We start from the raw sequence: 18,384 nt of genomic DNA, 5'->3' as shown, positions 1-18,384 counted from the left end.
GAGGGATACTGGAGGGTAGGAGCTGATGTGTGTGTCTTGTCTGATATCTTGTTGGGGTCATTTTTTTTGCCACTCATGTTGGATGCATATATATATATATATATATATATATATATATATATATATATATATGCTTTTTCTGGCTTTATTTTTTTGTATTTCTGTGTGGCATTGGATACATACATAGGTACCTCTAAAAATGTGTACTAATGAAGTTATGATACACAGGAATCAAATGACTCACAGTATTATGCCCATCTACACAGAGAATAATACAAGAACACATTCCAACTAGACCTCCCTCTGCCACCCTCTGCCTGGTCCACAGGAAACCTGTAGCTTGAATTCTGTCTCACGTATGAATCAGTGGCGGGAGGAGGCGGGGACTTGACTGTACTGTTGAGAGGGGCACTGAGATGGGCCAGTGGTTTGGGGGTGTTCATCCCCATGGCCTGAAAGTCATTCTTTATAGCAATGCTCTTATCTCCAGGGGACACAGTAAATGTGAAAAAGTGCCTCCACTAGCCAAAGAGCAGCAGGAACTAAGAGGGCCCAGTGGGGAGCTGTCCCAGAGTCCTGGTGCTGAACTCAGACAATTCCCGGCCTTGGGAAGTCAGTCCGCAGTCTTTGGGCATCTGTGGCCAGCTCTGTGTGTTCAGTTGCACAGCCGCCTCCGTGCTGAGACATGCCTGCTCACCAGCACCTTCTGCCTGCACCACGCCCACTTTGCTCATCCAGGCAGAGCTCGGGAGGTGGGCTGATGAGGATGCCTGGATTTCCGGCTTTTGCAGATAATGAAGTGACTTTTGCTGGCTAGGAGGCTTCCGACAGGAAAGTCACATGGTTCATGGAACTAGGAGGAGGACCAGTGAGTGACCCAGGGCCAGAGTCTCAGGCCCTGGCATCAACACACCCAGGGTTGCAATGGGACAAATACCGAGGGTGCCCAGGGACTCTTATCCCAGGATCTGACCTCCAGGGACAGCCTGTCAGGTTCACCCACGCTTCACCCTGCTCAGATGGAATCACCCTAACCACATGGGGCACTCAGCCTGAGTCTTCTTTTCTGAGTCACTGGGATCTGTGCCAGAGAAGTGACCCGACCTAACCCTACTCCCTGAAGGAAGGGAGCGTTTCTTCCACACACCCGGCACAGAACCATCAGTGTACAGTCCTGCTGGAGAGGAGCAGAGACCCTGCAGGTCTTCCCGGGAGGCAGGGTTTTAGTTCAGTTGCTCTGTTCCAGCCCATGCCAGGGCTCCCTTCGCCCAGCCCCCACTCTGAGTCCTTCCCCACCCAGAGCACTGCCACCTCCTCTGTCCACTTCAGGAATGCGTGCTGAGCCTGAGGCTGCTGTCCATTGCCCATCCATGGCCAGAGCAATCAATGACTGAGGGGTTTCTAGACTGGGAGACACTGATAAAAAGTAACGTGACTGAGCGATGTCCACCTGCAGTCATTCCTTTGCTACTTACATGTACTTGTCTGTGCACATATACACACAGCACCCCTACATGTATGTATGTATGTGTGTGTATGTATGTATATATATATATATATATATAAAATACTCACATGCAGGCATATCATGAATGTATAAATGTAACCCCCACAGACACACATGTGAATTTATGCATATAACACACACTCACACATATGAACTTAGGTAACACCCATATATATATATATATGTACATGAACAGGCATATAACACACAAGCACACACATGAATCCATACATGTGAGTGTGTGAATGTGTAGCATCCACATTTATGCATATATGTGAATATGTGCGTGTAACATCCACATTTACACACATGAACTTATGTAATACCTACATGCATAAACATGACCTGAGTACACGGTACACATTATTCACAGGCATACACATGTGTATTGCTGCATGAAGACACATGCATATCCATTTATATGGGTATGTATATGCTCATTCCTACTCATACACATAGCCTCTGCTCTCATATATACACGTATGTTATGGACCTATGCAAACATGCTCGCTCATATGTGCACTTGTATGCTTATGCATGTGCAACACACACATAGACCCTCCTAACACCTCACCAGAAACTCAGTCTTTTCCCCCAGGCTTCACTTCCTGCCAGGCGTCTGTGGATCTCAACTGCAGCAGGGGCCTTAGCAGTCACCCCATCTCAGAATTGCCGCCCAGAAAATTGGTAGGCTTGGCTGTGCCTGAATGCCCTGGCCTTGGTCCCCTGAGGGATGTAAGTGTGAATGAGCATCTTGCTCTGACAGGGTAGATGGGTGTAAACAGCCCACCCCTCCTGGGATGTCCTCAGGAAGATGCTTTCAAAACCTGTTACCAGATACGATTGAAAAACAAAACGACCTTCCCTGGGGGGTTTCCACTACAAGGTTAGCAGCCATGCTGGGCTAGTGCTCAGGGAGGGGCTCCAGCTTTGGCTGCAGCAGGTGCCTGCTTGACTGAGCACATACCAGCACAAGGCCTCCACTCTTGGCATCCCGGTTCCATGGCTCTTTGCCACCCACACCCATGAGTGTCAAGGTAGAGATGCTGCAAAGCTCAGAGCTGTGGCTTTTCCCAGTGGCCTCCCTCAGCGCAGTCCCAGGGCTGGGAGGCTGGGAAACCATAGAAGGGGGCTGGCTTTGCCAGGCTTGTGCCAAAGGGCTGTCCTCGGTGTACCTACGACAGGGCCAGAGGATGGGTTAGGGTCTGGGGTAGAGCTTAGCCTTGAAGGATTTGTAGGAATGTGCGGGTTCCTCATGAGGCCCACTCATGCCTGGAATCTCTCAGGATCCCCTTCTCTGTAAGGGCTGAGACATTGGGGTGAGGGGCTGAGACATTGGGGTGAGGGGCTGAGACATTGGGGTGAGGGGCTGAGACATTAAGGATAGGCCCGGACAGGAGGTGAGAATGGAGAGGAACCCACTGAGCGGGTTAGTTTTGTCAATTTGATACAAATTATAGTCCATCACCTGGGAAGATGGAAACTCAACTGAGGAATTACCCAAATTGGCTTCCCTCAGGGATGGAGGGTGACCTGAAAGAAGAAGATGAAATAAGCCCTTTTCTCTCCCAAGTTGCTTTTGGCCGTGGTGTAAATCATAGCAACAGAAAAAGTAACTAGACCCCGCCGGAGGTGACCCGGGTAAGGAGGCCTCTGGTGTCCTTCCCAGAATACCAGGAAGAGACTTGCTGGCTCAAAACTTGTGGCCCCACACTTTGTTAGATATACAGACCTTTTTTTCTTTTCTACTGTAGTTTGAGAGAAGATTGGCAGGTGTAAGAACCAGATGGATGCTGAGTGTGGTCCACAGTACTTGCTCTGTCCCTCTGACACCCTGGAAACACAGGCCTTTCTCGGTCAAGGACAGTTGAGTGCCCTGTGGGGTGTGCTGGGTTTCTCTAGGGTCATGGCAGCAAAGGCATGATGGCTTGGTGGCTTCAACAGGAGGGCCTTCCTCGTGGCTTTGTAGACTGGAAGCCTATGATCTGCTGTTGCAGGCTGAGTCCTCCTGAGCCCTCAGAGAAGGGTTTATTTTGGGGCTACTTCTGGAACCAGGTTAAGTTCTTGCTGTGTGCGGGGTGGGGGGGTCACATCTGTAATCCTGGCACTCAGGAGCCTGAAGCAGGAGAATCATCCTGAGTTTGAGGCCAGCCTAGGCCACAGAATATGACCCTGTGATAGTTTTAATTACCAACTGATATAACCTAGAATCTCAATGAAGGGTTGTCCAAATAAGCTTGGCCTATAAGTATATCTGTGGGAGGTTGCTTTAACTGATGTGAGAAGACCCAGCCCATTGTAGGCGACACCGTTTCCCTAGCAAGGAGTCCCGGACTGGGTGAGACTAGAGAGAGCAAGTTGAGGATGAAGCATTGGTACACTCGTTCTTTCTGCTCTTCTAACTGTGTGTGGACAACTGCTTCAGGTTCCTGCCTCGAATCCCCCACAATGATGGACTAGTGCTGGAATTGCAGGCAAATAGACCCTTTCCCCATGAGCTGCTTCCTGTCGGGGTATTTTTATCAGAGCGACAGAAGTGAGACTTGGACAGACCCTGACTCAGAATTTAGAAACATGTCACAGTCGCATGAGGGAGGACCCAGCCTACTGATAAGTTTCTTAAGGAAGAAAAGAAGGAAAGGGAAGCCTTTTTTCCCCAAATGTGTGTGGGTATTTTGCCAGCACATGTGTCGGTTCACCACATGTGTTCCTGGTGCCTGTGAAGGCCAGAAGAGAGCACTGGATTCTTCTGGAACTAGAGTTACAGTTGGTTGTGAGCCGCCATGTGGGTGCTGGGAACTGGGCGTGGGTTCTCTGCAAGAACAACCAGTGCTCATAACCACAGGGCTATCTCTCCAGCCCTCACTTTGTCCGCTTTGTAAAGACACTGTCTCCAAATAAGGCTGCACACTGAGAAACTGGGGGAGGGGGCAGCGTTCAGTATGCAACACATGAACTGTGTGTGTGGGGGAACAAGAAGCCTGTAGCAGTACAGCCAGCCTGGACGGGGCCAGGGCAGAAACCACAGGAGGATGGGGTAGGAGGCGTGGTCGCCCCTGTTAGGCGGCAGCAGCTGGTGATGGGGAGGTGGCGGCCACTGCATTCTGAAAGCTCCCTTGGCTGCCCCAGGCCCTGTGTGGGGCTGGCATCGGGACAAAGACATGGCTTGTACACTGATTGTAGCTCATTCCCAGATGTTCCTGCCAGGTGTCTCATCTGCTGACTACCCAGAAGTCTGGATGGATGAGCCAGCTTTCCCCACTTCCCCGTGTTTTGGCGTTTTAATTAACCGGCTCATTGGAGGGATGTCGAGGGCAGTGTGCAGAATCCGCATTTGGCTCTGGTGCACCAAGATATTTCTAAATGAGGGAGGTGGTGTGTGAGAACAATGGTCTGTGATAAGTACGCGGTGAGGTGGCGTCAGACACCCACCCCTTGCTCCCGGGGAGCATGCACAGGGAAGGAGCTGTGAAGCAGGGGACTCTGTCTCCTGACGCATCCTGAGCCTTCGTCTTGAAGGCCCGTCTCCACAGTGCATGTTTGAAAGGGAAACCTTGCCCTTCCTCCCTGTGGCGAACTGGCAGTGCTCATCAATTTTATTTGCATAATTTCAAGCATTAATAGTACGTGGCATGAGGAAAAACGATGGGGCTCTTCCTCCATCCATGAGTGAAATTGGATTTAGGAGAAAATTAGTTGACTTAACTGGCAAATGATGGGAACTTGAGAGGGGTGCATTTAGACAAGGAGGCTGAGGAGGGAGGGCTCATGGCTGTCAGCGTGCAGCCAGGCAGGGAGTCGGACTCCAACCCAGGACGTTTGCACACAGGGCCCTGGGAACGTCAGAAGCAGGGACCACGTCTTGTTCGTCCTGGGCAGCTTGGCTTGGCCAGCTGTGCCTGTCAGACTTCTCTTTACCGTGACAAATACTTGAGAGCAGCCCTTTAAAAGGGAGGATGATTTATTTTTAGCTTGTGATGTATGAGTGTTCAGTTCAGGGTCCACTGAAACCATTGCTTTGGAGGTGAGGTGAGGCAGAGAGAACGGCGTGGTGGCAGTGCCTAGCCGAGGCTGGGGCACGAGGTGAGGCAGAGATGAGAGCGCATAGACGAGGCTGCTTACATCAAGGCTCCTGGGGAGCAGAAAGCAAGACAGGAAGGAAGGGGTTGGGGAGGCAGCTTGGTGGGTGAAGTAGTACTTGCAGTGTAACTGTGAGGACCAGAGCTGGAGCCTGAGAGCCCAGAGCCAGGGAGCCTGCCTGTATGTAATCCGAGTGCTCAGGAGGTAATGGCACAATTCCTGGGGCAAGATGCCTGGCTAGGCTGGCTATGAGGATGAACTCCAGCCTCAACGAGAAACTCTGCCTCCATATATAAAGTGGAGAGCATGCCTTTAACCCCAGCACTCAGGAGGCAAAGGCAGGTGGGTCTCTGAGTTCAAGGTCAGCCTGGTCTACAGAGTGAGTTCCAGGACAGACAGAGTGATACAGAGAAACCCTGTCTCAAAAAACAAAAATATAAAGTAAAAAATAAGTGGAAGGTAGCGAAGGGAGATACCTAATATCAACTTACTGGCTCACTCCTCATGGCTTGCTCAGCCTGCTTTCTTATAGAACCCAGGACCACCAGCCCAGGGATGGCATCACCCACAGTGGGCTGGGCCCTCTCCCATCAATCACTAATTAACAAAATGTCCTACAGGCTTACCTACAGCCTGATCTTACGGAGGCATTTTCTCTATAGAGGTTCTGTCCCCTCGGATGACTTTAGCTTGTGTCAAGTTGACATAAAACTGTTCAACACAGACACCAAATAAAAGTCGTATAAGAAGGAGACAAAGAGGTGTAGAAGGAATTTGGTGACATGGATGCCGTTGCCAACTGCAGAATATGATACTTTGGTTGAGTCCTGAGCACTGAGACTATAGATTGAGAAGATGGTTGGGTAACAGCGACTGGGTGGCCTCTTCCGAGAGATAGGCTCTAACAGAGGTTAAAGAAGTGGGCGGTGTCACGGTGAGAAAGGGGTGAAGCAGGGAGTGATGAATCAAAACACCACCAACTGGGTCCTCAGAGAGCAGGTTCTGAAAGCTGGAATCGGAGGCTCGACCTTGCGGGGGGCTTAGGTCCTCTGAGCTGGTCCAGCCCCTGCTGTGAGGGCCTCGGTGCTCCTGACTGACAGGTGACCCATCCTTGGCCTCCTCATCCTCTTCCCTCAGAGTGGGTCTCTGTGTATCTTCCCTTCTTTGCTAGGAGCACCAATCGTGCTAGGTTAGGGCTCCACTCAGTGACCCCATCTTAGCACTGATTCCATCTCTAAGACCCCCTTTCCAAATACCATCGTAACCATGGGAACGGAGATGAGGCCTCGCACCTTCTGCAGAGACAGGCTCTGTCAGAAGGTGTGCAAGGTGGGACAGTTTCACTGTGTCTTAACGCTGTTGTGAAGGAGCTCACCGAGGGGGATGTTGAAGACCTAGGACTGAGGGTAACCCTAGGGGACAGCCCAAGAGGTTCAGCCATCTGTGCTAACAGGAGAAAAAAGAGAGGGACCTCGTATTGGGAGTGATATGTGCACACAGGTCCAGGGAGGGGACCAGGGAACTGAGTGTCACCTGTGGTGACTGCAGCTTTGCTTTGAGACAAGATGGGAGAGGGTTTGTGGAAGTAGGTGGAGGCTTGGGAGACGCAAGGAGGACAAGGGAGCCTACCCTGGCAGCCCATCATCACACTCGTAGTACGTTATTCTGTAAAACAAAATAATTAAGCCAAATACGGTCGAGATGAGGTGGGAGCCAGGCTTGGTAGTGGAGGTGCAGTATTCATGAACTCATTATATTATTTTCTATAATTATCTGAGTGCTTTAAATATTTTCTAATGCATAAGCAGGAAAAGGGCTAAGCCTGCTTGGACTTGACACTTTCTCTCTACACAGTGCCCCGCCCCCAAGAGGAGGCATGGCTGTCTCTGACTGAGCCAATGGAGCTTCTCACTCTCCAGCTTGCTTCCCTTCCTCATGGCTTAGGTTCTCTCCTGAGCCTCTAGTGATGGGTGGGGACTGTGGTGAGACATTCTCCTGTGTCACCTATCCAAGATTTTGGCACCAACAATTGAACATTGGATCCCACCACTAGACCCACTCAGTCTCTCCCTAGGAGTTGGGATCGGGCTGTGCTGGTCCCAACTCTTCATCTTCTTCTTCACCCAGGACTTCATCCTTGTGAAGTCATCTCCCTTCCCTTCCTTGATGTTCAGAGCCCTGAAGGCTCTCATGTAGAGGTCCATGCTTTGTGAGTCCCACAACACACAGGGCAGGCAGGGAGTTCTGTTTGGTGGTGGCTGGGAAGGAGGACGAAGGGGATGGACCAAGAGCCCTTAGGAAGAAAGAAGAGTGCCACCCATAGAAAAGGCCCAAGTCGCTTCTTTGGCCTCCCCGGAGAGTCAGGGCAAGCCTGGTGGAACTGGTGGAAGTACTGGATACTCCTAGCACCCGCCTCAACTTATCAACTTAGAAGATGATAACAACGTTGTTTCCCGGGAGCCAGGGCTCTGCTTTCCCCGACTCTTCATGGGAAGAGTCCAAACCCCTTGGCTGGTCTCACAGGGAATGCTCTCAGGCAATCCGTGCCGAACAGGGCAAAGTAAGCCGGCAGAGACTGTCCAGACCTGTGTATCCTGGGAGGCCGAGCTGGGGGTGGGGGGGTGGGGCGGTTCTTAAACTAAACGTTGGGCGTCAATTATCGGCGAATCAATCCCACACCAGTTATGTTTTAAGGGGTTATTTATTTTGGGGGGGTAAAACTTACATACACCATAAACCGTCAGGAAGGGAGCCAAGTCGCAGGAGCCGGGAGCAGGAGCCAGGAGCAAGCACCGGAACCAAGAGCCGGAACCAAAAAGGGCCTGATTCGGATCTGCTTCTCTTTTTAAAAGAGAAATATACCATGCCCCAGTGGGCTGGTATTTCAGCAGCTATTGGCTGATGGAGCGGAAGTCGCTCCCCGCTGCACTGTGGGCTCGTATTTCAGCGACTATTGGTTGAGGCAGCGGAAGTTACTCCCACAACAAGGAAGTCTTGTTCCGGGATTGGAACAAGAGCCCCGCCATCTTTGTGCGTCCCAAGACCTACAAACAGACTGATCCTCAGAGAGGCTTTGTGGAGCAGCACAGGCTCCTGAGAACCCCTGGAATGTGATGCTCACCTGAGAGAGGGCCCCAGGGGCCAGTCTGGGCATCAAGAGCTGAAATGGGTCATCCTTGGGAATGATGACCACTGAGGGCTGCTGAGGCAGTCGGTCCTGGCTCTTGGGAACAGGGTGTGGGTGAGAGTCTGATCGTGCCTGACATCAGCACACCTAGGTTATATAAACCTGCCACTCCTCACTCCTTCTTCCCAGAGCAGTGGCAGCTTGCTAGCTGGAGGGGTGAGCATCTGGTTTCCCGCACTCTCCCGGGAGAGACACAGCCCTATTATTAGCCGTAAGCTTGCTTACCAGCAAAGAACACGGGGCAAGAAGGTGTTAGCCATAGAAAACCCACTCGCTGTGTCTGCCCAGCACAGAGGGATGTTGTTCCTCAGTTTCCCTTTTGTATCTCTTGGCCCATGACCAGTAGCAAAGGGGCAGCTGATATCTTTGAACCCAATTCTGTGCTTTGTTTCCTCTGAGCCACTTGTTCTGTGGGAACCTGGTCATTCTCTTTGACTGTAGTCCGGGACTCTCTGAGAGCACCTGTGCGTGCTGGAAGGTATCCAAGGACACCTGCCTTTCCAGGAGGCGGGAACTGAGGGTGAGCTCATCGGAGTAGCATCAGCAGCCCTGTATTGGACAAAGGATGGTCAGCCCTGCTGGCAGGGGATTATAACTCTCCATTAGCAATCTCCCTGCTTCTTGAGAAACTCGATAGATGCCCAGTTAGGTCTCTGTGTTCCTTCTTTATGCCCCCTGATGCTCTGGGACGGAGACAGTGACCTGCAGTAGCGTTGGATCATATAAGAGGGAAGGGCAATGCCAATGATGCTAAAGTGATGGGCACAGCCCGCAGGAGAGACAGGACGTTCAAGGCTGCCTGGTCAGATGTTCCCAGCAGTGTAGCACATCTGGGGAAGACGAGGATTGCTGGAGTCAAAGGTATTTGAGCACTTTGTAGGAAATTGTTTTAATTAGGTCCCTCCTACACACGCACACACACACACACGCACACACACACACACACACACACACACACAGAGAGAGAGAGAGAGAGAGAGAGAGAGAGAGAGAGAGAGAGGAGAAGAGAATAGTTTCTCCTCAAATGTGAGCAGTACCTGGAGAGATTATTGGAGAGAAATAAGAGTGGGGGAGGGGTTTAGCTTAGGAGAGGCAGCAGAGAGTCCTCTGAGCACAGGGTACAGCAGCAAAGGCAGACAGCAAGGGGATGCAGGGTCTTGTGTGTGCATGGTCGCCCAGCAGCCTTGTGTGAGGAGCTCGTGTCCACAGAGGTTTTTCATTGTACCAAAATCCATATTGCTTCCTACTCTGCCCCATCCTACTCTGATCTTTGGCAGAAAGTGAGGGAGCTGATTTTTTGCCCTATACTGTCTGCAACCAGCTGGGACTCCCAGACAGGATGACACCCCAGTGCTTCTGGGAGGCAGAATGCTGGGAACCAAGCATATGGAGGAGGTGGTTGTTTTAATTATTGTAAAATGCACATCACATAAAATGTGCTGTCTTAACCATTTTACAGGGTACAGTCTGATGGCTTCAAATCTTCTTGCAAAATTAAGACTGTCCCTAGCATACTGTAGGTCTGTTCCTCCTTTTCCCAGAAGCCAGCATTGTATGTGCATATGCACTTGTGTGTGTGTGTGTGTGCGCGCGTGTGTGTGTGTGTATGATTACCTGCATGCATGTGTGTATGCATGCTAGTCCACATGTGCATGTTCAGTGTTTGCCTCTATCATCATGCCCCTTTATTTTATAAAGATATTTATTTTAATTATGCTTAGTTATATGTATGTGTCTCTGTGTGGATGTGAACTTGGGTGCTTACAGAGGCCAGAGGCATGGAATCCCCTGGAGCTGGAGTTACAGGCTGTTGGGAGCCGTCCAATGTGAGTGCTGGGAGCCAAACTCAGGTTCTCTACAAAAGTAGGACGTGCTCTTAACTGCTGAGCCATATCTCTAGCTCCCACCACCACCTTACTTTTTGAGACAAGGTCTCTTGATTTACTTAGAGCTCCTGGAATCCTCCTCCCTCCACCCTTAAGAGCTGGGGTTACAGGCTTGAGCTGCCATGTTCAACTCTTCAAAAAAGATTTATTTATTTTTATCTTACATTTATGAGTGCTTTGCATGTGTGTCTGAGCATCACATGCATGCCTGGTACCCATAGAAACCAGAAGAAAGTATCCTATCTCCTAGAGCTGGAGTTACAGACAGTTGTAAGCCACCTGGTGGATGCTGGGGACTGAACATCAGTCCTCTGAAAGAGCAACAAGGCCCTTAACCACTGAGAAATTTCCCCAGGCCCCATATGAAGCTTTCTTCTAGGTTCTGGGGTTACATGTTCAGGTCCTCATGTAGGCTTGGCAAGCACATTAGCCTCTGAGCCACATCTCAAGCCTGTACCTTGTTTTTTGAGAAAGCATCTCTCACTGGGACCTGGAGCTAGCTGGCTAGGATGGGCTGTCTGGCTAGAGAGCTTAAGAGATCTCACCTCACCAACACTGAGATTATGTACGTGCACCGCCAAATCCAGGTTTTTATATGGCGACTGGGGAACAGACTCAGTTCCTTATGCTTGCAAGACTTCCGGTAGCCATCTCTGTAGCCCGGGATGCTGCTTTTCTGCATGGATTGGTTTGTATTGAGCAAAGAGGTGGAGGGACCCAGGTGACTTATGAGAGTGTCCCATGTCCTTGGGCAACCACCCTATCCACTCCCTACCCCTGTGTTAATTTATGTGTGTGTGTGTGTGTGTGTGTGTGTGTGTAAGTCAGAGGAGAACTTGCTCAAGTCAGTATTCTACCACAATGTGGGTTCCGAGAATCAAATTCAAGCCATCAGCCTTGGCACCAGGTGCTTTTACCTGCGGAGCCCTCTCACCGACCCATCTGTGTGTGTAGATTCCACCCAGGTGGTCGATCCAAGGGACATCTCTCTGGCCACCAGATTCGGCAGTTCTAAAAACTTCCAGTGGAGCGACCCTTCCTTGGATAAGCTCCGACATCTTATTCTGTGACTCTGGGTCCGTGGAGCAAGAGCTGGTATAGTGACACTGAGGCATGAGGCGAGTCCCCTGGCTGGGACTGTGTGCAGCCTCCTGAGCCACCTCTGGCTGGGGACTGTCAGGCTGGCGTTTTCCCAATTCAAGCGGCAGCTCCAGCCAACCACTTAGTGTAAAATCGCCCATAAAATACAGCCATGAATTACAGGCCGTAAACCTACAACCCCCGTGAGTAGCTGACCTTTCTGCTCCCTGAAACCCAGGTGCCTTTGGGAGCCATGAAGCTCTGCCTACCTCCCCTCGGGGAGTCAGCAGAAGGTGAAATGCAGTCCTTCTTCAGGCAAGGAGGCTGCAGCTTCTCCTTCCCTCCTCCCTGAAAAAGGCACGCAGGGCCCAGCCTTCTTCTTCTCCCAGTCCTTCTGCAGCGCTTCTCCTGCTGTACGCAAAGCCCTGGTGTCCAAGGGCTGAGGGGCTTCCCGTCACCTGCAGGAGCGTGGGCAAATCTTACCGAATGCTATTTAGAATTGCCGTTGTCACAGTGTTGTTGTTTACATAGAACAAGCACGAGGGCCTGCGTTCGGATCCTAGCACCCTTGTAAAATACAATACTCAGCATCCTGCCAGAGATGTGTTTCCCTGATGGCTATAAATCCAGCCAAGGTGACAGTCAAGACTAACTGAGGAAGTCAGGTGTGGTGTCACATGACTTTAAAACCCAGCATGGGGAAAGCAGAGGCAGGTGGATTTCCGCAGGTTCAAGACTGGTCTGGTTTACATAGAGAATTCCAGGCTGGCCAGGGCTACATAGTGAGACCCTGTCTCAGATGAAACAAAATCAAGGAAATCCAGGAATAGGGTGGCACATGTTGCCTGGAAACAACCAGAAAGATACAAGGAGACCTGTCATTTCCTAGGTGTAAGTACCAGTGCCCAGACCCGCCACGATTCATATTTTACGCAGATTCCCACTGGGAGGAGAAGAGCCACCTCCTTCCTCGCATCTGCAAGGAGAGGACCAGAGCAAGGGTCCCTGAGTCCTTTAGTTTGTATCTCTCAGTCGTGTGAGGCCAAGAGAAGAGCCAGTGCTGCCTCCCGCTCACCAGGTGCTCTGGGGAGCTGCAGCTGTGAGGCTCCTTTGTGGGTGCTGGCTTTGCTACAGGAGTTTGGGAGTGAAGAAAAGGGCACAGCAGAGACGCCCCACACAGTAGAGATGGTGGTTCAGCATTGATAAACACCACCAAATATTTCATGAAGTCTCCAACTGGGAACTGCTTTTGGGTGCTATAGCTCGTGAGCTCTCTGCCCATTCCACATCACTGATTGGCTTAGGAGATCCTTGCCTTAGAAGCCTGTGTTCTGTGATAACTGGGGATCTTGGGAAAGTAGCTCTCACAGGAGAGGAGGGAAAGGGCAGAGACTGTGTGGCCAGATTAAAGGTTTTATATATAAGGAATGAGGGGGGCTGGAGAGATGGCTCAACGGTTAAGAGCATTGCCTGCTCTTCCAATGGTCCTGAGTTCAATTCCCAGCAACCACATGGTGGTTCAACACCATCTGTAATGAGGTCTAGTGCCATCTTCTGGCCTGCAGGTATACACACGCACACAGAATACTGTACACATAAATAATTTTAAAAAAAGAAAAAAGAAAAGGAATGAGGTTGTTAGGGTCTTGCTTTCCTACCTCCACGGCACAGTCTCTGGCATTAGGTAACACATGGTTGGGGAACAGCTCAGCAAGGCAAGTTGCTCTCCCCACCCTTTATGCTGTCATGCCCTGTAGGGACAGATCCAGCCCTGATGCCACCATATTCATCAATACCCCCAACCCTGGAATCTTGTCTTTGCAGTCTTGCAGGCAGGTGCCATCTACATCACCGGAAAGGGGCCCCTGTGCGCGGTTTGTCCAGAGGGTGGTGTGCACCGGCCCCTCCCCCAGCCTGGGCTGGGAATGTGCTGAGCGTGCACAGACAGCACTGTGCATTCTGGGCTGGTACTTTTCCACCTGAGTTACTTCAGAGAGCCCGAGACACAACCAGGCAATGGATCAGTCATGGTCCCGTGTCTTTAATGAATCTGTCCTTGTCAGAACCCAGCATCTCCCTGGCCCAAGGTTGCTTATGGTTTGGGCTCCCAGGAGGCCTTGGGGCTTCTTCCAGCATCCTAGCATCCTGTTCCTGCTGGCAGTCAATGGCCTGGCAGAGGCAAAGGGTGGGGCATCCAGCTTGCTAAATGGCCGCTTTGCACCCCTTGGAGCTGAGATGGGAAGATTCTCTTAGCATTCTTGGCCTATTTAGACATGGTCTTCCTTGCTCTCAACACCCAGTCAGCTCCCAGCAGCTGGACCTGATTGAAGCCTGCCCTGTCTGCTCACATCCCCATCCCTCGCCAGGCCACTCTTCCTGGGGCTTCATTATCCAAGGACCAAAGTCTCATGGGGCACAGGGCTTGGCACCTTGTAATATCCTACAAGATGCGTGTTAAATGGGAGGGCCTGAGGGGAGTGATGCGTGTGTCACACAGGAGCAGCACCAAGTGTGGTGCTATTTCAGCCCAGGGCTCTACTCTGGTCCAGTATAAGGCAAAGGTGGAGGGGGCCATGGGCAGCAGTCTCTCACTGGGGCTCAGTGCAGGCTCACTGAATGCTAGAGCAGGCCCACAGGGGAGAAGCCAGGGGGCTTCCCAGTCGGTTCCACAGGGGCCCGAGTGGGAGGCGATAGTTTTACAGAGAGAGAGCTGAGTGCTTAACCATGCTGAAATCGGCGGTTGTGGTGGCTGTGCCAAGGCTTAGAGCCTTCTCCAGGGGGACCACTGGGCAGATGGTTGTTCTGAAAGAAGCCGCAAGGTCATAGCCATGTCCTTCAGGCTTCCGTGAGGTGGAATGACTGACACCCAGCTCCTGCCAGACAACAGAGGGTCACCACTCCTTTCTGACCCAGCCATAGCTTCTGGGTCATTTTACAAAACTGTCGTGTTTGTAAAGTGCCATGCACAGGAAGGCCCCTGGTTCCAGGGGACTCGGTGCTATGGCTGGCTGGAGCAGGGAGAGTCCCCCGAGGCCTACAGGAGCTGTGTCAGCCATGACAGTTGGAATCATTGGCTCTGAGTGAGCACAGAAGGGACCCTGAGGACTCTGGCTCACGTTCATGGCACTCTGGAACAGTAGAGCTGTTCTCTGAACAAACTCAGCCCCCTGGATTTACAGAAACCCCCTTCCTCCTGGCAGGTGAATGAGGCCAGGTCCACTGCTTGGCAAAGTAGCCTGGGCGGATTTCTGTGTGAGAGTGTGTGTGTGTGTGCGTGTGTGCGTGCGTGCATGAGTGTGTGTGTATGTGTGTCCCGCTCCTAGGAAGAGGCCCATGTGCACTGAAAAGTTCATACTGCTGTCTGGGGCCACCTGTCTGGTGCATCTCTGAATGTGTGCTCTTGCCTTCCCTGCCCTTGGGCCATATCCCTTCGCCTCCCATCCTGGGCTGTAGGAACGGGGTGGGCGCAGGGCTGGCAAGAAGGTGGGTTTCTCGGGGCTCAGGCTCTAATGGGCTCTTCTCTCAGTAACTTAGGGGTGCCGCCAGGCCGGGGGAACTGTCCGCTCACCGTGCCTCTGCCTTTTGACCTCATCTACACGGACTATCATGGCCTTCAGCAGATGAAACAGCACATGGGCCTGTCCTTCAAGAAGTACCGGTGAGAGGCCAGGGACCCTTGGGACTGCAGACCTTCACCATGCCTTCCCTCCTGCCAGGGTGGAGCACTACATGCCCCCCCCTTCCTGTCTCAGCCTTCACCTTCCCACTCCAACCAGATCACAGATAGCCCTCTAGAGCCGTCCATCCCTCTGCGGGATGGGGCTGAAGCCTGGTAGGATGGGAGGTGACCTGGATGGAGGGCCCGAGGCATCCCAGTGGGTGAGGGTGAGGAGGGTGGGAAAGAGAGCCCCTGACGTGGGAGAGTCAGCCAATGCCCTTTCCTCAGTGGCCCCAGGAGCTAAGGCAAGTGCGCCGCAGCCAGCAGAAGTGGGTTCATTTAGCACCGAGAGCGCCAATGTTCATTCCCGTGCTCTAATGCCATCAATACCCAGTGTGATTTTTATTAGAGCAAGGTGACGGCCAGCGATATTGCTTTTATTATTAATGTGGGCTGTCTGTGCATTGCCATCTTGCCCGCCCCGCCAGCTCTCCCCGGGAATCAGGAATCCTGCCGATCTCAGCAGTCTGCAAGATTCTGGGTCACCCGGAAGAACGCTGATCCCTGGCAGCTTTGCGTGGGGGTGTCTAAATGTCAGCACCTTTCTTGAGTAGCCACTCGGGGTAGGATGGGCGGGTGGGGTTTCTGAAGCCACCAAGGTGACCTGGCCTTAGGTTAGCTGATCCTATAGGAGTTCTGGGCGTTAGACTAGAAGAAGCTTTGGGGCAGGGGGATAACAGTGGAGGAGGGAAGCCAGCGTCAGAACCTCTTTTGAAACCTAGGAGGAGGCACCCTTGCAGAGAAAGCTTGGAGCAGTCTCCCAAGCCCAGGTCCCCAGGACCCAGGTCATGGGCACTGTTCTTCACAATAAAGCATAGCTCATAAATGAACGTAGGCAGTGAGGGGATATCCCACCCCCTTCAGATACCACCTCATTTCCTAGCCTTCCCAGTGGAGGTGATGGTTTGGCTTCTGGGTACCAACCAGGGGTCAGGCATTAAGAGTGACCAAGCGACCCTGAGGCAGCTGGACTGCTATTCCTGTCAGGGAAACTGGCACGGAGAGGGTGAAGCTCTTGCTGTGGTCACATGGTGAGGCAGCCCCTACGGGAAGCCCCTGCCAAGTACTGTACTTCCATGACCTAGCCACAACATTGCCACAGAGACGCCCCTAGTCCAGGGACATGCGGAAAGGTATGATCTCAACCTTGTTCCCTCTGGGGGAGGACAGGTGCAGAATTCGAGTCATCGATACTTTTGGGACAGAGCCAGCATACAACCACGAGGAGTATGCCACACTGCACGGCTACCGGACCAACTGGGGTTACTGGAACCTTAACCCCAAGCAGTTCATGACCATGTTCCGTGAGTGATACCGGGAGAGAAGGGTCTCCCCAAGTGTACAGGGGTGGGTCTCCCCATATGTGCAGGGGCTGGTCTTCCCCCACCTCGTGTGTGCAGGGGTGGGTGCCCTTCCTCCTGGGCCAGTGGGATGGATTCAGCATGCACCTGCCATCCCCTTGGGTAAAGAGAAGCAGGAATCAGAGACTGCATGAGGTATGCCCAAGGCTGGTGGCTGACCCAAGGTTGGGAGTTCTGAGAAGCACATAGCTCAGAGCAGGGGACCCAGTGGCCTTCCAAAAGCTTCCCAAGCCAACCAGAGAAGCTAGCTGGGAGGGGCTTCTCTGCACAAGGGGGTGGTAATGAAGCAGGTGGATGAGCTGGAAGGCTGTGAAGAATATGGAAACTCCTTCAGGCTCCAGACAGGTGAGCCTGGAGGGAGGGAGTGAAGGCAGCTAGGGAAGGTCAGCCTTAGGAGCCCGGCATCAGCCATTTGCTTTCTTTGTTTGGTTGACTGATTTGGGGTTTTTAGAGACAGGGTTACTCTGTGTAGTCCTGGCTGTCCTGGTGTTTGCTCTGTAGATCAGACTGGCCTCAAACTCAGAGATCTGCTCTGCCTGCCTCTGCCTCCCAAGTGCTGGGATTAAAGGTGTGTACTATCACTGCCCGGCTGAGAGATGGCCATTTATATCTTGTTTTTCCCCTACCCCCAGTGTTGGGGATCACACATGGGGCCTTGTGCATGTTAGGCCAGCTACACCACCAGTCTCCCCACCTTTTAAAACTTTGAGATACAATCTCAGTATGGTCTCAATATGTACTCCTGTCTGCGTTTGAACTCCTGCCTCAGCCTCCCAAGTGCTGGGATTTTAGTCCTGTGTGGTTCTTGCTTAAGGGTCTATCTGGAGTCACTTAAAATATCCTATTACATTTATTTATTAATTTGTGCACATGGGGGCAGCGGCAGTGGAGCACACACAGGCCATGGCAAGAGTGTGGTAGTCAGAGGGCAACCTGCAGGAATCTGTCCTTTCTTTCCGTCCCTGGGATCGAACTCAGGTTGTCAGGCTTGGCAACAGGCACCTCCTCCACCCCGAGCCATCTTTCTGGCCCTCGGCTGTCGTTCTTGATTACAGTCCTTCACTGCCGCGCGCGGAGTGGCATCGTAAGCATCTAATTTGTGACACTTCAGAGGCTCTGGGCCAGAACGCCAGATAAGCCGCCTCGTTAGAAATGTGTCTAAATCAAGAGCAGAGTGGGTTCCGTGCAGTTCCCAGGGATGTGAAGAGGATGTGATCTTTATTCAAAGCGGCAAACTCGTGGCACTTCTGTCAGCAGCTCAGGTTCACGCTGCACCGGGCAGACGTGAGAGACCGTGGTCAGTGAGTAATGACTGCATGAACTCCCAGAAATGTAGCGCAATTCCTGCAGCCCCTGCAGTCTCTAGATGAGGAAACTGAGACCCAGAGGGGTATTGCGACCTATCTGGGGACACACCGCTCTGTGGAGACCCCTCTTTGCTGAGAGCCCATTTGGAAGTTCTGTGGGTTCCAGAGGAGAGTGTGATTCTGGTATAACGCGGAATGAAGTCTGGAGGGGAAGGATATGAAGCGGAGGGCAGGGGCCCCTGAGTAGGGAAAGATGTG

The 18,384-nt window shown here is 52.0% G+C and overlaps 1 protein-coding gene across 1 annotated transcript in view; it reads left to right on the top strand.

Annotated features, from left to right (window-relative positions):
• The window catches only part of Mgat5b (alpha-1,6-mannosylglycoprotein 6-beta-N-acetylglucosaminyltransferase B), a 66,308-nt gene that overhangs the window by 29,005 nt on the left and 18,919 nt on the right, over positions 1-18,384 (top strand). Inside the window, exons 9-10 of the mRNA XM_048451912.3 lie at positions 15,267-15,398; positions 16,629-16,762. Of these exons, the coding sequence (XP_048307869.3) occupies positions 15,267-15,398; positions 16,629-16,762 (266 nt within the window). The remainder of the gene's footprint in view (positions 1-15,266; positions 15,399-16,628; positions 16,763-18,384) is intronic.

This window comes from Myodes glareolus, chromosome 9, assembly GCF_982192425.1.
Source record: "Myodes glareolus chromosome 9, mMyoGla1.1, whole genome shotgun sequence".
Lineage (NCBI taxonomy): Eukaryota > Metazoa > Chordata > Mammalia > Rodentia > Cricetidae > Myodes > Myodes glareolus.
This window is presented reverse-complemented; position numbering and strand designations above follow the sequence as displayed.